At 42.1% G+C, this 22,814-nt stretch overlaps 1 protein-coding gene and 1 pseudogene across 2 annotated transcripts in view; one reads left to right on the forward strand and one right to left on the reverse strand.

Moving 5' to 3' along the window:
* The window catches only part of mcc (MCC regulator of WNT signaling pathway), a 183,291-nt gene that overhangs the window by 108,513 nt on the left and 51,964 nt on the right, over positions 1–22,814 (reverse strand). The window contains exon 1 of one of the 2 annotated variants that reach the window (XM_078214654.1): positions 8,170–8,581. The exons of the other annotated variant lie outside the window; for it this stretch is intronic. Within the exon in view, the coding sequence (XP_078070780.1) occupies positions 8,170–8,226 (57 nt within the window). The 5' untranslated portion in view covers positions 8,227–8,581. Of the gene's footprint in view, positions 1–8,169; positions 8,582–22,814 lie in introns of those variants that run through there. 2 annotated transcript variants of the gene reach the window in all.
* LOC144495439 (U2 spliceosomal RNA) lies at positions 9,548–9,752 on the forward strand (annotated as a pseudogene).

Consider the following 22,814-nt stretch of genomic DNA (forward strand, 5'->3'; position numbering starts at 1 on the left):
GCAAGAAATAGACCGGTTGGAGACTTGGACGGAGAAATGGCAAATGGAGTTTAATCCGGACAAGTGCGAGATAATGGATTCTGTAAGAATTATACAGTAAATGGTAGAACCCTTAGGAGTATTGACAGACAGAGAGATCTGGGCATACATGTCCACCCATCATTAAAAGTGGCAATGCAGGTGGATAGTCAAGAAAGCATACGGCATGCTTGCCTTCATGGGTCGGGGCATTGAGTATAAAAATTGGCAGCTGCACAGAACCTTAGTTCGGCCAATTTAGAATATTGTGTACAATTCAGGTCGCCACACTACCAGAAGGATGTGGATGCTTTGGAGAGGGTACAGAAGAGGTTTACCAGGATGTTGCCTGGTCTGGGTATTAGCTATGAGGTGAGGTTGGATAAACGCGGTTTGTTCTCACTGAAATGACAGAGGTTGAGGGGTGACCTGATAGAGGTCTACAAGATTATGAGTCACCTGGACAGAGTGGATAGTCAGATGCTCTTTCCTAGGGTAGAAAAGTCAAGTACTAGGGGACACAGGTTTAAGGTACATGGGGAAAAGTTTAGAGATGTGCAGCAAGTTTTTTTTTTTTACACAGAGGGTGGTGAATGTCTGGAACGCGCTGTCTGGGGAGGTGGTGGGAGCAGGAACGATAGCAGCTTTAAGGGGCAACTAGACAAATGCATGAATAGGATGGGAATGGAAGGATACAGACTCCGTAAATGCACACGGTTTTAGTTTAGGCAGGCATCATGATCGGTGCAGGCTTAGAGTGCCAGAGGGCCTGTTCCTGTGCTGTACCTTTCTTTGATCTTTGTTCTTTGAAATTAACTGTGTAAGGTTTCATTTATCATGTACATAATATAATGCAAAGAATCACTTGAATACCACGTAGGAATCAACATCACCTTCCTCAGGAAAGTGCCTAGAAAAAGGGGGTTAAATTCATATTTTGATTTGTTTTCAATGTTCTATACAAAAAATTGCTACACTCAATGTCCCAAAATGTTTTTGTCAGTATTTTTGAGCAATCTTCTATTGAAGATGAAGTTTACAAATTGCAAGTCTTGGTAGTTTCTTCAGTTGACAGTAAAAGTTGGAAATACAAGACTCTAACAGCACAGAGGTACAGGTTTGAAACCCTATTGCAGCATTTCAAACACCGAAAATACTATACTTGGAAAGCTGTGTCATTTTTCATTTTCTTTTCATTGCAAACCATTATTTAATATTCAGCTTATGAAAAGGACCATAGCCATTTATGCCAACTGGGCTTTGGCAAACAGTGTTGTCACTCCACTATTTTGCTCAGTGTTTTATGATAAACTAATATCAAGACTTGAAGTTACTTTCTGAACAAGGTTGTTGGCCAACAAAAATTGATGGCCAAAAGAATTTCAAAAATATTAAGAACAATTGGTTGGTTCACCTTCATTTGTAATTTATTTCAACTTTAGGATGTTTCCATTTCTACTTGGTTTTTGACTAGTACATTAATTACCCGTCTGTTATTTTTCCGTGGATTGCCATCTTGCCAGAGTGGAAAAATCTGAACATCCCATTCATCCCGAGAATGATGCTTTTGGGAGTCTTAAACTCCTGACAGGGTCACCTATGACGGCAAGGCCGAAGGGGAGGAACCAGGCAAAGCACAATCCTAAACAAGCCAACAGCAGCGAATCAGGCGGAAGATACTTATGTGAAATCAGCAACTGCGACGGTAGATAAAGGCTGCTACAGTGGGGAGATCCCGGGTCATCGAGGTTCCCTTACCACTGGAGCTGGACCTACCTTCTGTCAAAGCCCATGTTTCTGCTGACGTGCACAGCATTTTCACATCAATAGATGTCTCAAACAAGGCATCCCTCTAGAGGAAACCAACACACCCCGACACAAACCAACCCTGCAGTAATCAGCGAGAGGTGACGGGACAGGATTGTGAGATCTGGAAGTCCTTAGCTTTGGACTGACACGTAGGCGGTGGAGTTTGATTCCATGGAATCGCTCTTGGAATAGGAACAGGAGAGCATTTCAGCAGCTTTCTTCACAACTGAGCAGCCCTCTTCAGGATCCACTCTGCTCACCCCACATGGGGAAGGGGCTAGAAAAGGTGTTCTAAAAATAGTGTTTTCCATCTACAACTTTGCTGTAAAACCAAATCCAGTGGGCTAATTTCCCTGCAACCAGAAAATCAAAATTAAATTAAATTTTGGAACCTGGCATGTAAGAACTCTCATGGATAATGAGCAAAACAAATGACCAAAACGAGAATTGCCCTTCTGCCCATTAACTCAGACACTTAAACATTGATGTTGCTGTCCTGCAAGAGACCCGAAGAGCAGGCAGCTGAGGAAGAAGGCAGTGGTTACATCTTCTTCTGGAGAAGAAAATCCAAGGATCAGCTCAGAACACATGGAATTGGATTCACCATCAAGAATGAACTCATAAACCAACTCAGAGCTCTCTGTTGGTATTAACAAAAGACTCTGTCTACAATTTGCCAAGAACTAGCAGGCAATGGGCATCCCAACCTTGGGTGCCATCTTCCTTGGGGACTTCAACACCAGGGTTGGAAAGGGCTCCCAAGTCTAGAAAGAAAACATTGGAAAGGAAAAAGAGTTGGGAACTGCAACTGGGTTCTTCTGCTCACCAGATATGTTGGGACACCAGCTTGTCATCACTAACACACTATTCCGCCAAAAAGACAAGTTCAAGACTTCCTGGACACAGCCATGATCAAAGCACTGGTATATGATCGACTACCTCATCATCTAGTCCACAGACCAAAAGGATGCCCTCACCACCAAAGCGATGACCAGTGCAGAAGATTGCTGGACAGACCACCGGCTCATCCACTCTATGACTATCAATCTCCACAGAAGCAGGAGAAGATGAAGAAACAGCTCAGAAAAAGATCAATGATGAGCGGTTTCAAGAGCCAAGCATTCTAGTGAGCTTCCAATAATGTCTTCACCAAAATTTCCAAAGCATTCATTCGAATGCAGTGGAGGGAAACTGGAAAGAGCTGAAGACAGCCATCATCTTAAGCTACGAAGAAACCATTGGATACAAGACCAGGAAACATCAAGACTAGTTCAATGAGAATGACCAAATCATCCAAGACCTCATCGATAGGAAAAGTAAACCTCTCCATGCCTAGCAAAACAACATAACTAACAAGACAAAGGGAAAAACTCAAACAGCAAAAGTGGAGGTAGAAAGTACAACTAGAGAAATCAAGAACCAATGGTAGATTGAGAAAGCTAAGGAGCTGCAACCCTTCACTGACAAGCACGACTCCCGGGGCTTCTTCAGTGCCATCAAGTCAATGTATGGACCCAACACACTAGTCCTCAAACCAGGGCGGAGTAAGGACGGAACCCTTATGAAAAGAGAAAAAATGTTAGCCTTCAATGGAGTGGACACTTCAAACAACTCCTAAACCGTAATGCAATTGTAGATGAGGACATGTTCGAGGAAATCCACCAACTCCACAAAGATGACCTTTGACTTCTTCACTCCTGGTTGAAGTCCAAGCCGTCATTAAACATATGAAGAATTGAAAAACCGTAGGAGTGGACAGGATATGGGAGAAACCACTCGTCATCTCCATCAGCTGTTCCTGAAAACCTGGTACAGCGAGGAAATCCCTGCCATCCTCAGGGGTACGACTATCAAGGAACAGTCAATTACTAGGGGGCACAGGTTTAAGGTGCAAGGGGCAAGGTTTAAAGGAGATGTACGAGGCAGATTTTTTACACAGAGAATAGTGGGTGCATGGAACTCGTTGCCGGGGGAGGTAGTGGAAGCATATACGGTAGTGACTTTTAAGGGGTGTCTTGACAAATACATGAATAGGATGGGAATAGAGGGATATGGTTCCCGGAAGGGTAGGGGGTTTTATTTCAGTCGAGCTGCAAGGTTAGTGCAGGCTTGGAGGGCTGAAGGGCCTGTTCCTGGGCTGCAATTTTCTTTGAAGGAGACAAAGTGAACTGTGGGAACTACCGAGGAATCTCCCTACTCTCCAGCAGCAGGAAGATCATCATCTGAATTCTCACTAGCTACCTTCTCTCAGTTTCTAAAGAAATCCTTCCAGAAAGCCAGTGTGGCTTCCAACCAAACTGTGGAACAATGGACATGAATTTCACTGCTCGACAACTTCAAGAGAAATGCCAGGAGCAACATCAACCACTCTACATAGCTTGATCTGACCAAGGGTTTTGACTCAATCGGTAAGTACCATGGAAGACCTCGTCAAAGGCCAGCTCTACAGAGAAATTCATCAGTATCCTCCGATTTCTCCACAACAAGATGTCACAGAAGGAAATATGACAGAAATCTTTGAGGTCAAGACCAGAATCAAGCAAGGATATGTCATCGCCCCCACCTTCTCCTCCATCACTATCATCCTTCACCTTGTCAAGAACAAGCTTCGCAGTGGAGTGTGCATAATTTACAGAATGGGTGGAAACATTTTCAACCTCATCCAGTTGAAATCCAAGAAGAAAACGACACTAACATTGCTTGTAGAACTTCAGTATGCGGACGATAACATCATCCCCGGTCTCTCGGAAGAGAATCTCCGAGTCACAATTGATGCAGTATGGATAATGTGCTATGACATGTTCCTAATCCCATACTTGGGAATCTTTCATCATGCCGCACCACCCTCCCCCTCTCCCCCACCCCACCCAACCCCAAAGTGGTTCTGTCTTGGGCCCAAAGCAGCTGGAAGTATTCTGATATCAGAGAGAAAGAACAGAATCCTTGCTACTAAATATTAAATTATCTTTGCAAACCTGGAGATCATTACTGTCATTGGTATTCACTCAAGACATTTTGACCTTAATCAAAATAATTTGCCAGTATTCTTTTTTACATTACATGCTACAACTTATCCTAAATCATACATCATAGTTGCTAAATCCATAGGATCCCTAGAGTGCAGTACATAGAACATAGAACATAGAACATAGAACATTACAGCGCAGAACAGGCCCTTCGGCCCACGATGTTGCACCGACCAGTTAAAAAAAAACTGTGACCCTCCAACCTAAACCAATTTCTTTTCGTCCATGAACCTATCTACGGATCTCTTAAACGCCCCCAAACTAGGCGCATTTACTACTGATGCTGGCAGGGCATTCCAATCCCTCACCACCCTCTGGGTAAAGAACCTACCCCTGACATCGGTTCTATAACTACCCCCCCTCAATTTAAAGCCATGCCCCCTCGTGCTGGATTTCTCCATCAGAGGAAAAAGGCTATCACTATCCACCCTATCTAAACCTCTAATCATCTTATATGTTTCAATAAGATCCCCTCTTAGCCGCCGCCTTTCCAGCGAAAACAATCCCAAATCCCTCAGCCTCTCCTCATAGGATCTCCCCTCCATACCAGGCAACATCCTGGTAAACCTCCTCTGCACCCTCTCCAAAGCCTCCACATCCTTCCTGTAATGTGGGGACCAGAACTGCACACAGTACTCCAAGTGCGGCCGCACCAGAGTTGTGTACAGTTGCAACATAACGCTACGACTCCTAAATTCAATCCCCCTACCAATAAACGCCAAGACACCATATGCCTTCTTAACAACCTTATCTACTTGATTCCCAACTTTCAGGGATCTATGCACACATACACCTAGATCCCTCTGCTCCTCCACACTATTCAAAGTCCTCCCGTTAGCCCTATACTCAACACATCTGTTATTCCTACCAAAGTGAATTACCTCACACTTCTCCGCATTAAACTCCATCCGCCACCTCTCGGCCCAACTTTGCAACCTGTCTAAGTCTTCCTGCAAACTACGACACCCTTCCTCACTGTCTACCACACCACCGACTTTGGTGTCATCAGCAAATTTGCTAATCCACCCAACTATACCCTCATCCAGATCATTAATAAATATTACAAACAGCAGTGGCCCCAAAACAGATCCCTGAGGTACACCACTTGTAACCGCACTCCATGATGAATATTTACTATCAACCACCACCCTCTGTTTCCTATCCGCTAGCCAATTCCTGATCCAATTTCCTAGATCACCCCCAATCCCATACATCTGCATTTTCTGCAGAAGCCTACCATGGTGAACCTTATCAAACGCCTTACTAAAATCCATATATACCACGTCCACTGCCTTGCCCCCATCCACCTCCTTGGTCACTTTCTCAAAAAACTCAATAAGGTTAGTAAGGCACGACCTACCTGCCACAAAACCATGCTGACTATCACCTATCAATTCATTACTCTCCAAATAACTATAAATCCTATCCCTTATAATTTTTTCCAACATCTTGCCGACAACAGAAGTGAGACTCACCGGTCTATAATTCCCGGGGAAGTCTCTGTTCCCCTTCTTAAACAATGGGACAACATTCGCTAACCTCCAATCTTCTGGTACTATACCAGAGGCCAACGACGACCTGAAGATCAGAGCCAGAGGCTCTGCAATCACTTCTCTTGCCTCCCAGAGAATCCTTGGATAAATCCCATCCGGACCAGGGGATTTATCTATTTTCAGACCCTCCAGAATATCCTGCACATCCTCCTTATCAACTGTAATACTGTCTATTCTACTCCCTTGCAACCCAGTGTCCTCCTCAGCTATATTCATGTCCCCTTGCGTGAACACCGAAGAGAAATATTGGTTCAATGCTTCACCAATCTCCTCCGGTTCCACACATAACTTCCCTCTGCCATCTATAGGAGGCCATTCAGTCTGCACCGACTCTGTGAAAACGCATCTTATCCAGGCCCAGCTTCCACACCACCACCACCTCCCCCCCCCCCCCCCCCCCACCCCCCACCCACGTAACCTTTGGAGATTCAGGGTGAATTTAGCATGGACAATTCACCTCACCTGCACATCTCTGGACTGTGGGAAGAAACCCATGCAGACATGGGGAGAATGTGCAAACTCAAGTCCAGAATTGATTCTGGGTCCCTGGCTCTGTGAAGCAACAGTGCTAACCACTGTGCAGCCCACGGTAAAGAGCAAAATCATTTAAATTGTCAGTTCTAAGTGTGACAATGGACTCAAATCTTCCAACAGTTAGTACTGAAAGTATTGCAGTACTAACCATTCTATTGCACTTCTGGCATCAATTTACTATTGCAATGATTTCATTTTTTTTAATTCCAAAAGAAGTGGGAGAGATAACCCTTTTTAAATCATTTGCAAATTACGCAATAATCTAGACCTGATGTTTTGGTCTCTAGACAGTTTCATAGTTGACATCACTTAAAACTTTGTAAATCTTTTTCACCAGCAAAGAAATGGAGTTAAATTCATAAAGATGCAACTATACTAGTAATGCCATGCAGGATTTCATTTAAACAAAAAAGATATTAGTTGGCTGTGTTGAAGGGTTATAACCAAGTTATATTTAAGTATCTGTTAGGAAACAAATAGCAACTTCATTCCATTTATTGTGCCAAACTGAAATCAAATTGAAAAACCACAAGCCCAACACGGAAAATTGTTTTTTTTTCCTCCCCAAATGTAAATGCATGATTGCACAGTTAAAAAATGTATATAATTCATAACTAATGATTAGATATTAAATTCACAGAACAATACTAAACTATGTTTTCAAGACAAAGTCCTTACTTAAGCAAAACTGAAATATTTCTATGGGGGGCAGAGGGAACAGAGGAGGATTGTTTATTAAAGAGACCAAATAAGGAAAATGACTTCTATCTGGTCTTTGCTCGGAACATTAAACTCCCCTAAAGCATCAACTTCCTGACCCTTCCCCCAGTTAAAAAAACAATCAACTACATCCTGGCATCTGGAATATCACTGTCTGTTAAATGCAAAAAGGAGGAAGACTAAAGCTGCTGTCGCTATTTGTAATTTATTGCCAAATTTAACAAGAAATTTTGAATCTTGCACATCGAACCAAATTAATTTCTTTGACAAGGATAAAAAAAATCAAATTTCTTCCACTCAAAATTTCTCCTGCAAAATACATTTAAATGTTTCCTTACCCCTGCTTTTCCTGTCCAACTGACATTCCTGACAAATCTAAACTGATGCTGTGCCAGTGCAAAAGCATGCAGATCATTTCCTGACTAATGCTGTAAGCTTCAAAAGTCCATAGATGCACAAAGTCCATTAAAGTTTCATCTCCCCCCACAGCCCACTTCCACAGCTCTTACCTCATTTTTCTCTGTTGTTGAATCAGTTCCACATTTACCATCAACTCCCGAGCTCATAGTGCTAGCTTTTAGTGTGCAGTATCAAAATGTCCCAGAATTTAAACCATATATACTGTGCCAACTGCTTCCAGCTTCTTCTGTCTGCTACTTTCCAGCAAAGCCAGCCATTTTCAACCCAAAACGGACTCACAGCCTGAATTAATGATGCAAGCCTGCTGACATCTTCCACAAGCTGAACATCCTCCACTTAGAAAATAATTAAATGTAGAGTAATACATTATCTCAAAGTGTGATAACATAGGTAGAATAATTAATCATCTGTTGGTTAAAAATTTGCCCAGAAGTTGTCCAGCCCCCACTGTTATGCTCTCCTAGAAGACAAGTCAGTACTACAGTACCTCCCCCACACTGTGTGTGCTGTTTAGCTGCTAGATTGAAGGCACCTCCCAGAGGAACTGAAAGTACTGCCTATTTTGAGAGCTTGTTGTAAATGCGGCAGCTCCAGTGGCAAGCCATTCATCTCCTTCATCAAAAGAAAGGTTTGTTTGCAGAAATTATATTTCTGCTGTGTTTAATTCCAGGTTTGTAGCTTTTAAGCATTGTATACATATGTGATTTATATATTAAGCCAAGCTTTCTCTTGCTATGGGCTACGTAGGAGAGAATTTGTGGCAGAATCCTCACCAGCAATGGATTCTGCTTGCTTCAGAAATTTACCATAAATTGCAAATACATAAATAAATCCACCTGAGCAATTTATAAAACAATTTATACATCTTTCATTAGGATACATTTGGTCCTCCTCAGAAGGTGCTTTAACAATACCCATTTTACTTGAAAAGCAAAATTTATTCTAGTGACAGTAAATGATCAACAACACAACATAAAATGATGGAAGGGGTCATCAACAGTGCTATCAAGTGGTATTTGTTTAGCAATAATCTGTTCACTGGTGCTCTGTTTGGGTTCCGCTAGGATCACTCAGCTCCTGACCTCATTACAGCCTTAGTTCAAACATGGATAAAAGAGTTCAATTTCAAAGGTGAATTAACAGCCTGAGATCAAAGCCGCATTTGACTGAATGTGGCATCAAGGAACCCTCGCCAAACTGGAGTCAATGGGAATCAGGGGGAAATTCTCTACTGGTTGGAGTCATACCTAGCAGAAAGGAAGATGGTGCGTTGTTGCAGATTTCAGGACATCACTACTCGAGTTCCTCAGGGTGGTGTCCCAGGCCCAACCTTCTTCAGCTGCTTCAATAACATTCCCTCCATCATAATGTCAGAAGTGGGGATGCTCGCTGATCATTGCATAATACTCAGCAACATTTGCGACTCCTCAGATAGTGAAGTAGTCCCTGTCCAAATGTAGCAAGACCTGGGCTTCTCGGCCTTTTGGCTAAGATCAAGTGTAGTATGGATTGGATGCTACGCTTGGCTGAGGTCATTAGGTTACATTGAAGCTTCATATGTTTCATATGAAGCAATTTTTTAAAAGCGGTATCTCGGCCTTTTGGCTAAGATGCAAATGAGCTCAAGTCTTGGAGGAGGTATTGCTTTCCCTCCTCCAATCAGCTTGGCTCATGTAGATCAGGCCCAGGACAAGGTAATTTGGTCGCTTGCCCTGTCTTGCCAGCCTAGATCGGAAATGTCTCAACTTGTTGAGACTCTGAATTGGACTTGATTTGATTGAATTGGAAAAGTATAAAAAAAAAGACCTGGGCAATATCCTGGCTTGGGCTGACAAGTGCCAAGTAACATTCACACCACACATGTGCCAGGCAATGAAAACTTCCAACAAGAGAGAATGTAACCATTTGCCCTTGATATTCAATGGCATTATCGTCACTGAATCATCCACTATCAACATCCCAGGGTTACCATTTACTAGAAACTGAACTGGACTAGTCATACGAGTACTGCGACTACAACAGCAGGTCAGAGGCTAGGAAGTTTGTAGTGAGTAACTCACCACCCCACATCCCAAACTCAGTCCACCATCTACAACGCACAAGTCAGGAGCATGATAGAATACTCTCCACTTGCCTGGATGAGTGCAGCTCCAACTTCAGAAGCTTGACACTATCAAGGACAAAGCAGCTTGCTTGAATGGCACCCCATCCACAAACATTCACTCCCTTCACCACTGATGCACAGTGGCAGCAATGTGTACCATCTACACGATGCACTGCAGGAACTCAGCTGGTCCTTATCCTTGCAGATTACAACACTTTAGGTGTAGATTCAGATATCTTTTAAATGAGCTGAGAGTATCTGCCTCCACCACTAAATCAGGCAGCGAATTCCAGACATCCATCCACCAAGAAGTTTTTCCGCACTTTCCCTCTAATCCTTCTATCAATCACCTTAAATCACATCTAGGAGGACAAGGGCAGCAGATGCATGGGAACACCATCACCTAAAAGTTCCGCTTGAAACCACACACCATCCTGAAATGAAAATATACTGCTATTCCTTCACTGTCGCTGGGTCAGAATCATGGAACTTCCTCCCCGACAGCACTGTGGGTGTAGTTACAGCACATGGACTCCAGCAGTTCAAGAAGGCAGCTGACTACCATCTTCACAAGGGCAATTAGGGATGGGCATTAGAAATGTTGGTTGAGCCAGCGAAGCCCACATTCAATGAATTATATTTTTTTTAATCTGATTTAGCCATTCTCTGATATGCAGCCAAAGCACAAACTATGAAGATACATATTTTGAAGTTCGCCATTAGATTTTTCCACCCATAGTACACAAGTTTCCAGAAGCAAGTTATCTTCATTAGTAGAGCATGAAACTTTACTGCTCCAAAGCTGAGGTGTGGTGCTCCAAAAATTCACATTAATGACACTTAGCAAAATTAGGCTTGCATCTACAGTAACATTTATTTCGAATAGTCAAAAGCTAGCACGGCATGGAAAACATTTTAGTTACTTCACGACCACATTTCTAAAAATCTCCTTTAAAAATAACAGCTAAATTCAGGAATTCTTCACATGAAATACAACAGTACAAGGTTTTTTTTAATGAAGAGTGTGCAGTAATCATCTAGCTAGGCAATAGCCTTCCACAGTGACCCCTCCTCTGAATTTTGTCAGGGTAAAATCTTCAATGATGCGAGTCATTGATTGGGGTTCACCAAAGCTGCAGTTTGAGTTCCCTGCAAGGCTCCACTTATGCCAATTTGCTACACAAGTACCTTGGCCAGTACGAGGTAATAGGTTTTATCTCCAAAACTGCTGACTATCCCACCATTTGCACGCAAAGCTGTGGTTCCAAGTCCTAATTTAATTTGGTAAACTCAAGCCGAGGTTTAGGATTCTGAGTCATTAATACTTCATCATCTGCGAATGAAAACCTCGTGACAGAAGCAAGCAGATATTTAAACTCAACCCACTGCAGGATGACTCAGACAAAATTCAAGTGTAAAGGTTTCGGTAAATTGTTAAAGTGAAAAATGGGAATCAAATAACTTTACAAACATTATGTTCTCAGCTAAATGGTTCACTTCATAACTTTCCAAACTGCATTTGGTTAGTTTATCTAGCTACATCAACATTCTATTTCCAAGCTACTAAATGTTTTGAATATTTCATAAATAACATTGCTCAAGATGGCTCACCAGTCTCACAAATGTTTTCTGACATTCCATTATTACAACAATTTTACATTGAAAAACTACAGTCGAACATTAAATTAAATAATCATAGAAATGCCATCAACTTCACAAGGTTCGATGCACATCCTTCCTCAGTTTTTCTGCACCAAGTCTGTCCGAGCTCAGAAAAACTGCAACATACTAAAATCAATAATGTTAAAATGATACTATCAAAAGGCTATCTATCATCCATTTCAGTTACCCTAAATGCTGCAATTCACTGCAAAATCTGGTTTCCAGCCTTCTGTGATGAGTTTTGAAATTTCAATACTGAGTAACTTTTCCTTACTAAATGGCATGCGTTTTGACAACTCAGTGCAGAAAACTTGTCTAAATCGACCAAAGGACTTTGGATAAACTGAGGTACCTCAAAAATAAGTTTACAGAACACAAGACACAAGTCTAAAAACATTTTGATAAAGTTCATATATTTTGTACTGGATGAATCACTGAAGCACCAAATAATGAAATCTAAACACGCAGCTCATAAAATATAAAATTACCCTTTCCTTCTTATGATTAGGCCAGAATAATTTCAAACATTGGTTTAAGAGCCAACATCCAAGAAAATGTTTGAATGATCAAAATTAAAGCTTAGTGTTTTTCTGTATTCCACACAAATATAAAAATATTTAGAGATCCATAATTAAATGAATTATTTCACATCCCATCACCCTTATTCTCACACTGTTTGTCATCTACATGCTACTCCTCAGCAAAATCATCCATAGGCACACTGAGTTTTCACGTGCATGATAACAAAACCCAGTCTGCCTCACCACACCTCTCTCAATTCCACCATTGCTGCTAAATCAGATTGCTTTTATTTCATTCTTTCACAGCATGGTAGATGTCTCTGGTTAGGTAAATATTTATTGCCCATTCCCAATTGCCCAGGAAGAGGTTGCGGTGAGCCACCTTATTGAACTGCTGCAGACCATGTGGTGTAGGTAACCCATCCACAGTGCTTACTTGACATCTAGCACTGGATAAGCAAATTTTTAAAAATTTAAATGTTGGGAGAACTGAAGCCATTCTTCCCTAGCTACCAACTGCATCCTTTTCAGGACAACATCTGAGATTAAGGCAGCCTGTTCACAAACTTAGTGTTGCATTTGATCCCAAGATGAGCTTCGAGCTTCACCTTCATGCCATCACTAAGATAATTTGATAATAGTCCAATCAAAGAACCAATCATTTACAAATATGTCGATAAAACTGGCAGTCTTGGAACTTATTGGTAAAATTTATTTGCACTATTTTTTTCAATTAAGTCTCATCATCGACACTTGTCAAATGTAAAACCCTAAGCAAATCCCTGGGCTGGATTGTGATGGGGCTCAAGGTTGATGTGGTTCCAAAAACTGCAGAAAATTTCCATGCATTGTGCATTGGTGAGAAGGGATTTGATTACAAGGGCTCGATATTTATAGGATAATTTCTGAATTCATGTGCCAGAGTGGTAAGTTCACAAAGCACAACGGCACTGATGGGAAATCCATCAATGGTGAAAAGTTTAAGGATGAGAATTTCCAGCTGGCACACAAAGGACCTGGTACCTTGTCTATGGCCAATGCTGGACCAAATACAAATGGACTCCAGTTCTTTATCGGCACTTTGGTAAGGTTGCAGAGAGCTACAATATGGTGAGGAAGAAGAACTTGGGCAGCATCAATGGCAAAACTAGCAGTACAAACAGGAATCTGTACCTTTTCCTTTTGCAGCAAATTCATGCTCACTGTACCATCAACCTTGGCTGACTAAACTAAGCTTATGTAACTTGACCTCACTAACCTAAGTACCCATATTATAGTCCTTAACAAAGACATCTACTGGGTCTCCTTTGAACCTTTCTCAAAATCTCTATATGAGGTGACTAAAACTAAAAAATGTTCTAAATGAGGCCCAATAAATGACAATATAGGTTTTTTGTTTTATAATTCATGATCTTCGTAATAAATATTAATACTCTATTTGCTTTTGCTATATGCTCACAACTAGTAGTGAACTTTTAGATATTCATGTACAATAAAACCAAAGTCACTATTCTGCCCAACAGACCTTACTTCAGAACCTTGCATGAGATATACATGGTTGACTTTGCAACTGAGTGCATGGAGCTTTTACCATTGCTGGAATTGAATGAACCTTCCATAGTATTAGATAAGGACAGATTTCTGTATTAATGTCTACATTAAAGTTACGTTTGTAGAAACAACACGTGAACAGTTCTGTTGTCAAATCCGTACTTCACACTTTGCCCCTCCTCTCCCATACACACCTCTGCCCCAGTATAAATGAGCGTATTCAACAGCAAAGTAGGGGGTTAATAATCATGCCAAAGATTCCTCAGTTTCAATTAAGACAATATGGTTGTCAATGAAATAGCTCCTTTTCTGAAGTAAGAAAGCCATGTTCAACCAATTCCTAAAGATTTATAGCTGGTTTGATGTGCATTTCACACGTAATGAAAATTTAACTACAGATTTTTGTTAAAGTGTTGCTGAGGCACAGAAGTCAGCCAAACTGGTGCTTTCATGACAGAGCAAAAGTTGATTGAAGTTAAACATTAAAAAAAAATACTTTTGTTCCCAAATTCAATAACCCTAGTTTGCTCCTAAATGTTTATGAAGTTTAGTAGGGTGGGTCCACTAACAGGCTACATCGCTTCCTGCCATTGTTTCAAAAATTATAGTTAACTACCGGTATGGAAAATCTATGTTCCAATCAATTTGGATTGGTATTGTTTGAATGAATGCAGGTATGAAATATTTATTCAAAGTGATATAATGTTTCTTATGTATTATAATATCTCACAAAAACGCAAGACATTCTACATGCAATGTTAATGTAATGTGTACAATCAAAACAAAACATATTTAGAACTCAAGTCTATTTAACATAATGCAAAATAAAATATTTTTGTATATTCTACTTGAAGGTAATGTGGGAGTCACTACTGAAAATAAATATTCAATAATTAAAGATTGCTTCCAGTAGTTAGTCAATGGATAATAAAAAGGCAAACTCAGGATTGTCAGAAAGAATGTAATGTAAAAACAAATCAGAACTATTTTATAATAAAGAATATGAACAGAAAGAGCAAGGAAATGAGATTGTTCCAATTGGAGCACTTGGACTGACACAAATGTCATAGGCAAATTTGCCACTTCCTTATAATTTCTCATTTTTTGCTCTCTTCCTCCAGTTTTTACACTGCTCATTCTTCTTCATAGATTACCACCTTTACATGGTGAAGGGATTTATATAATGCATCCAAAGATATACATGATCTACAGTTTGTGGACGACTACAACGCTGTTGCCTACTCTGCACCAGATTTGCAAGCCACTCTCAATCACTTCAATTCTGCCCACAATCCTGTCGTTGAATGTTAGCAGAACAAAACATATCAATCTAGTCAGCTAAATATTTCTCCTCCCAGATTGAAGGAGAGTCTCTAGAATATGTTGAACAGTTGGCAACAATACCATGGCAGCCACTTCTTTCAGAAGGCCACTATTGATGAGATCCAACACCGGATCAACTGTACCAATTCAGCCTCTACGGTGCACATTGTTTGACAACAAAGCCCTCTGCAGTTTAACAAAAGTCCTTATGTACAGAGTAGTTGTCATCATCACACTCCTATATAACAGTCAGGCCTGAACTGCGCATCAATGACAAACAAGAGCGCAAGAGAAGTTCCTTCATCACTGTCTTCACCACATCTTCTAGGTTCAATGGGAGGACCGCCAACCAAATGTTAGTGTCCTTCTTCAAGCCAGCTCTGCAAGTCCTCAAGCAAAACCCCTATAAAATCAATTTCGATGGACTGTACACTGTGCCCATGTGGTCAAAAAAGCATCTCATCCTCTAGGTCTTGTTTTCTCAACTCTCAAATGACCAATGCTTAAAGAAACATTTCAAAGACACTCTGAAGCTCTCCTTGAAGTACAAAAGCACTGACATGAATGACTGGAGGAGTTAGCTATCAAACGTTCAGAATGCCAACAACACATCCATCTAGCTGCATCATGCTTTGAGTGACTATGTCTTAATGGTGAGGCAAAGCAGTGGTTAAAAAGAAAACAACTTCGACACTCCAGATTCTACTACCTTGTTGGATGTCCTGCCCCATGGCAGAAACTTGCGATCCTGAGTAGATGTCATCCTCAAATCAACGGAAAGCCAATGACACGGGAAAATCTGTACGGAACCAGTAGAAATGGCAGAGGTGCTTAATGAGTATTTTGCCTCGGTTTTCACAGAGGAGAAGGACCTGGGTGGATGTACTGCGGGCTTGCGGTGGACTGAAAAGATTGAGTATGTGGACTTTAACAAAGAGGTTGTGCTGGAATCTTTGAATGGCATCAAGATAGATAAGTCGCCGGGTCCGGATGGGATGTACCCCAGGTTACTGTGGGAGGCGAGGAAAGAGATTGCAGAGCCTCTGGCGATGATCTTTGCGTTGTCGATGGAGATGGGAGAGGTGCTGGAGGATTGCGGATGTGGTTCCTATTTTCATGAAGGGGAATAGGGATAGCCCTGGAAATTACTGACCGGTGAGTCTAACCTCAGTGGTTGGTAAGCTGATGGAGAAGATCCTGAGGGACAAGATTTATGCGCATTTAGAGAGGTTTAGTATGCTCAAGAATACTCAGCATGGCTTTGTCAAAGACAGATCGTGCCTTACGAGTCTGGTGGAGTTCTTCGAAAATGTGACTAAACACATTGACGAAGGGAAAGCGGTAGATGTGGTTTATATGGATTTTAGCAAGGCGTTCGATAAGGTCCCCCATGCAAGGCTTCTCGAAAAAGTGAGAGGGCATGGGATCCAAGGGGCTGCTGCCCGGTGGATCCAGAACTGGCTTGCCCAAAGAAGGCAGAGAGTGTGTATAGATGGGTCTTTTTCTAAATGGAGGTCGGTCACCAGTGGTGTGCCCCAGGGATCTGTTCTGGGACCCTTGCTGTTTGTCATTTTCATAAATGACCTGGATGAGGAAGTGGAGGGATGGGTTGGTAAGCTTGCCGATGACACGAAGGTTGGTGGGGTTGTGGATAGTCTGGAAGTTAGAGGGACATAGATAGGATGCAAGACTGGGCGGAGAAGTGGCAGATGGACTTCAACCCAGATAAATGCGTAGTGGTCCATTTTGGCAGGTCAAATGGGATGAAGGAGTTCAGTATAAAGGGAAAGACTCTTAGTACTGTAGAGGATCAGAAGGACCTTGGGGTCCGGGTCCATAGGACTCTAAAATCGGCCCCGCAGGTGGAGGAGGTGGTTAAGAAGGCGTATGGTGTGCTGGCCTTTATCAATCGAGGGATTGAGTTTAGGAGTCCGGGGATAATGATGCAGCTATATAAGACTCTCGTCAGACCCCACTTGGAGTACTGTGCTCAGTTCTGGTCGCCTCATTACAGGAAGGATGTGGAAAAGATTGAAAGGATGCAGAGGAGATTTACAAGGATGTTGCCTGGATTGACTGGCATGCCTTATGAGGATAGGTTGAGGGAGCTCGGTCTTTTCTCCTTGGAGAGACATAGGATGAGAGGAGGCCTAATAGAGGTATATAAGATATTGAGAGGCATAGATCGGGTGGACTCTCAGAGGCTTTTTCCCAGGGTGGAAATGGCTGCTACGAGGGGACACAGGTTTAAGGTGCTGGGGGGTAGGTACAGGGGAAATTTTTCACACAGAGGGTGGTGGGCGAGTGGAATCGGCTGCCGTTAGTGGTGGTGGAGGCAAACTCAATGGGGTCTTTAAAGAGACTCCTGGATGAGTACATGGGACTTAATAGGATGGAGGGTTATAGGTAGGCCTAAAAGGTAGGGATATGTTCGGTACAACTTGTGGGGCCGAAGGGCCTGTTTTGTGCTGTAGTTTTTCTATGTTTCTATGACACTGTTGATTAGCCTTTACTGTGAGGGGTACTCAGGGCTGACTGTCAGGGAATCATTAGAGTTGGGTAAACAAGCAACGAAGCCAAAAGGCTTCGGAGCATCATTAAGTCAGCAGACAGACCAAACATCACTTCAGCAGCGTGGCAAAAGTCATTCCCCGTTTATCTTAATCAATAAAAGTCTTTTTCACTCACTTTTCTCTTCATCTATTTCATTTTCCACTCTTATTATACAAGAGACAATGAGATAATTGCAGGACTTAGGTGGGAATGACTGGGGCCAAGACAGGTACTCCTATACAAGGATTTACTTGCATTTAAACAAACTGATATTTAGCGATTTAACAACTCATCATTTCAGTTGTTCATTTTTTGCCATACCTGGGTGTGGCATCTTTAAAAGGCACAGTGTAATTAACAAGCGATTAAATGTGGACTAATCATTTTTTCACAATATTGCACATACTGAATTTCCAGGCTAACTATATCTTCAGGTGAAGGGAAGTTACACAGCAAGAAATAATTGAACCAGGGCATTAAAGTCACATTTTGTTCTTATTTTATAACATTAAGATATACTTCTGTCCCCTTTGCAGTATAAATTGGGAAGAAATAAGTAACTGAATTCAATAAAATAATGAATTATCCATGGAATATAATGGTTAGATAGAGAGCAATAAATAAATTAATTTTTTTCATATATAAAATTTTCAGACGGCCTTTGATAGTTGCCACACAAGAGAGTTGCAAAAATACTTAAAGCATTAAATAGAATATAACCACAGACTTAAGGAAAAACAAGAGTGGTGATCAGTGGGTGTGTGTCAGATTGATGGACCTTTGAGTACTGACATTTCTGTTGAGATAGAATCATAGAATCCTACAGTGCAGAAGGAGGCCATTCAGCCCATCGAATCTGCACCAACCACAATCCCACCCAGGCCCTATCCCCATAACCCCATGCATTTACCCCAGTTAGTCCCCCTGACACTAAGGGACAATTTAGCATGGCCATTCCACCTAACCTGCACATCTTTGGACTGTGGGAGGAAACCAGAGCACCCGGACGAAACCCATGCAGACACGGGGAGAATGTGCAAACTCCACACATTGATACTCAAGCCGGGAGTCGAACCCGGGTCCCTGGCGCTGTGAGGCAGCAGTGATAACCACTGTGCCACCCTGCAGCCCTTGAGTTTTCCAGTTATATAAATGATTAAATGTGAATGTTAAAAATGAAACATTTTGCCTGTGATAGGCAATCAGATATTTTGTCTTTGATAGATTGATTTGAATTATTTAATAGTAACAGCGCAAGAGATTAGAAACATAGGATCACACAAAAAATTACCAGTCGTTACAATACATGTTGTCGTGTCAACCCCCTGGCAAGTTGTTGGCAGCAGTAACAATGAACAATGATCACTTAGGCATCTTGACTCAAAAGCGCTTTGTCTGCAAAGAACAGGAACCTGTGCATTAATTTATGTAATTTCCAGTACATGCAAACCCTTGACCAATCAATTGTCAAGCTGCCAGTTTAAATTTTCAAACAATGCTTGCCAGTTAACTGGCAGTCACCATTAACTGGTGCATTCTCCATGGCAATGCCTCTACCAATCTGAGCCTGCGTGCCAACCAATCAGCACTCTCCTCATACAATATAAAGCTGTTGTTTCCCATGACATTGATATTCTTGTGATGAGCAAAAGATGAAAAGCTTTGAGAAAATGTCTTTTTTCAAACAATACTAAAGTTCTGTACTACCAAACTACTGAAAACTGTTCATTCCCTGATTCTATTCTTGTTGCTTTACAGCCTGAGCCCATATTCAATTATTTACTGAAAATGTGAATGTGGCAGGTCACATGATGATTCGATTAATCTATTACAACGGCAATAGTTCAACAGCAACTTGTACTTATATCAAGCCTTTATTGTAATACTACAAGAACCTACAAAAGGTTCTGAACGAAGCCCAATCCATCATGCAAACCAGCCTCTCATCCATTGACTCTGTCTACACTTCCCGCTGCCATGGAAAAGCAGCCAGCATAATTAAGGACCCCACGCTCCCGGACATTCTCTCTTCCACCTTCTTCCGTCGGGATAAAGGTACAAAAGTCTGAGTTCACAAACCAACCGACTCAAGAACAGCTTTTTCCCTACTGTCAGACTTTTGAATGGACCTACCCCGCATTAAATTGATCTTTCTCTACACCCTAGCTATGGTTGTAACGCTACATTCTGCACTCTTCTTTCCTTCTCTATGAACGGTATGCTTCGTCTGTGTAACATGCAAGGAACAATACTTTTCACTGTATACTAATACATGTGATGATAATAAATCAAACAATACAACATCCCAAGGTGCTTCGCAGGAGCATTATAAAACAAAGTATGACACCAAGTCACATGAAGATATTAAGACTGATGACCAAAGGATTCGTCAAAGAGATTGGTTTTCGGCAGCTCTTTTAAAAATGAAAGCAAGGTGGGTAGCCATAGATGTATAGGAAGATTATTCCAAAGCCTGACGCTAGACGACACGTACAGCCATCAGTAGTGGAACTATTAAAATTTAGGGTGCACAAGAGAATTAGAGGTGTGCCGATCCCTCAAAGGCTATGGGTGTTCTACACAGTGGGGAAGGGGAAGAGCGAGTTCTGTGGTGGGGAGGGGGCGCAGGGCTTGTGGGTGCTCTGCAGTGGGGGTGTTGGGGAGATCTCTGCATGGGGTGGGGCGGGGGGGAGGGGGGTCCATAAAGGAATTAAACAAAAAGGGACTTAGAACATAGAACATAGAACATTACAGCGCAGAACAGGCCCTTCGGCCCACGATGTTGCACCGACCAGTTAAAAAAAAACTGTGACCCTCCAACCTAAACCAATTTCTTTTCGTCCATGAACCTATCTACGGATCTCTTAAACGCCCCCAAACTAGGCGCATTTACTACTGATGCTGGCAGGGCATTCCAATCCCTCACCACCCTCTGGGTAAAGAACCTACCCCTGACATCGGTTCTATAACTACCCCCCCTCAATTTAAAGCCATGCCCCCTCGTGCTGGATTTCTCCATCAGAGGAAAAAGGCTATCACTATCCACCCTATCTAAACCTCTAATCATCTTATATGTTTCAATAAGATCCCCTCTTAGCCGCCGCCTTTCCAGCGAAAACAATCCCAAATCCCTCAGCCTCTCCTCATAGGATCTCCCCTCCATACCAGGCAACATCCTGGTAAACCTCCTCTGCACCCTCTCCAAAGCCTCCACATCCTTCCTGTAATGTGGGGACCAGAACTGCACACAGTACTCCAAGTGCGGCCGCACCAGAGTTGTGTACAGTTGCAACATAACGCTACGACTCCTAAATTCAATCCCCCTACCAATAAACGCCAAGACACCATATGCCTTCTTAACAACCTTATCTACTTGATTCCCAACTTTCAGGGATCTATGCACACATACACCTAGATCCCTCTGCTCCTCCACACTATTCAAAGTCCTCCCGTTAGCCCTATACTCAACACATCTGTTATTCCTACCAAAGTGAATTACCTCACACTTCTCCGCATTAAACTCCATCCGCCACCTCTCGGCCCAACTTTGCAACCTGTCTAAGTCTTCCTGCAAACTACGACACCCTTCCTCACTGTCTACCACACCACCGACTTTGGTGTCATCAGCAAATTTGCTAATCCACCCAACTATACCCTCATCCAGATCATTAATAAATATTACAAACAGCAGTGGCCCCAAAACAGATCCCTGAGGTACACCACTTGTAACCGCACTCCATGATGAATATTTACTATCAACCACCACCCTCTGTTTCCTATCCGCTAGCCAATTCCTGATCCAATTTCCTAGATCACCCCCAATCCCATACATCTGCATTTTCTGCAGAAGCCTACCATGGTGAACCTTATCAAACGCCTTACTAAAATCCATATATACCACGTCCACTGCCTTGCCCCCATCCACCTCCTTGGTCACTTTCTCAAAAAACTCAATAAGGTTAGTAAGGCACGACCTACCTGCCACAAAACCATGCTGACTATCACCTATCAATTCATTACTCTCCAAATAACTATAAATCCTATCCCTTATAATTTTTTCCAACATCTTGCCGACAACAGAAGTGAGACTCACCGGTCTATAATTCCCGGGGAAGTCTCTGTTCCCCTTCTTAAACAATGGGACAACATTCGCTAACCTCCAATCTTCTGGTACTATACCAGAGGCCAACGACGACCTGAAGATCAGAGCCAGAGGCTCTGCAATCACTTCTCTTGCCTCCCAGAGAATCCTTGGATAAATCCCATCCGGACCAGGGGATTTATCTATTTTCAGACCCTCCAGAATATCCTGCACATCCTCCTTATCAACTGTAATACTGTCTATTCTACTCCCTTGCAACCCAGTGTCCTCCTCAGCTATATTCATGTCCCCTTGCGTGAACACCGAAGAGAAATATTGGTTCAATGCTTCACCAATCTCCTCCGGTTCCACACATAACTTCCCTCTGCCATCTATAACTGGCCCTAAACTTGCCCTAACCAACCTTCAACTTGAACATGAACACAGGAGAAGTAGCTGAAGTATTAAACAAGTACTTTGCATCCGTCTTTAAAGATGATCCAACCCAGACCAAGGAGAGAAGAGGTGACTGGTACACAAGAAGAATTTAAAATTGAGAAGGAGGACATGATACAAAGGCTATCTTTAGTTAAAGCAGATAAGGGACCAAGACAGGATGAGATGCATTAAAGGGTATGGAAAGAAGAGAGTGTGGAAATTGCACAGGCACTCGTGATAACTAGATTCCCTAGACACAGGGACTGGAGGACTGGAGAATTGAGAATGTTACATAGGGGGTGCAAAGATAAAGCTGACAACTACAGGCCATTCAGTCTGACTTTGTGGTAGGGAAACTTCTGCTCAGGAATAAACAATATTCACTTTGATAATTACAGGATAATTAGGGAAAACCAGCATGGATTCGTTAAGGGAAAATCATGTTCAACTAACTTGCTGGAGTTTTTAAGGAGGTAACAGAGAAAGCTAATAAGGACAATG

Source organism: Mustelus asterias, chromosome 6, assembly GCF_964213995.1.
Source record: "Mustelus asterias chromosome 6, sMusAst1.hap1.1, whole genome shotgun sequence".
Classification (NCBI taxonomy): Eukaryota; Metazoa; Chordata; class Chondrichthyes; order Carcharhiniformes; family Triakidae; genus Mustelus; species Mustelus asterias.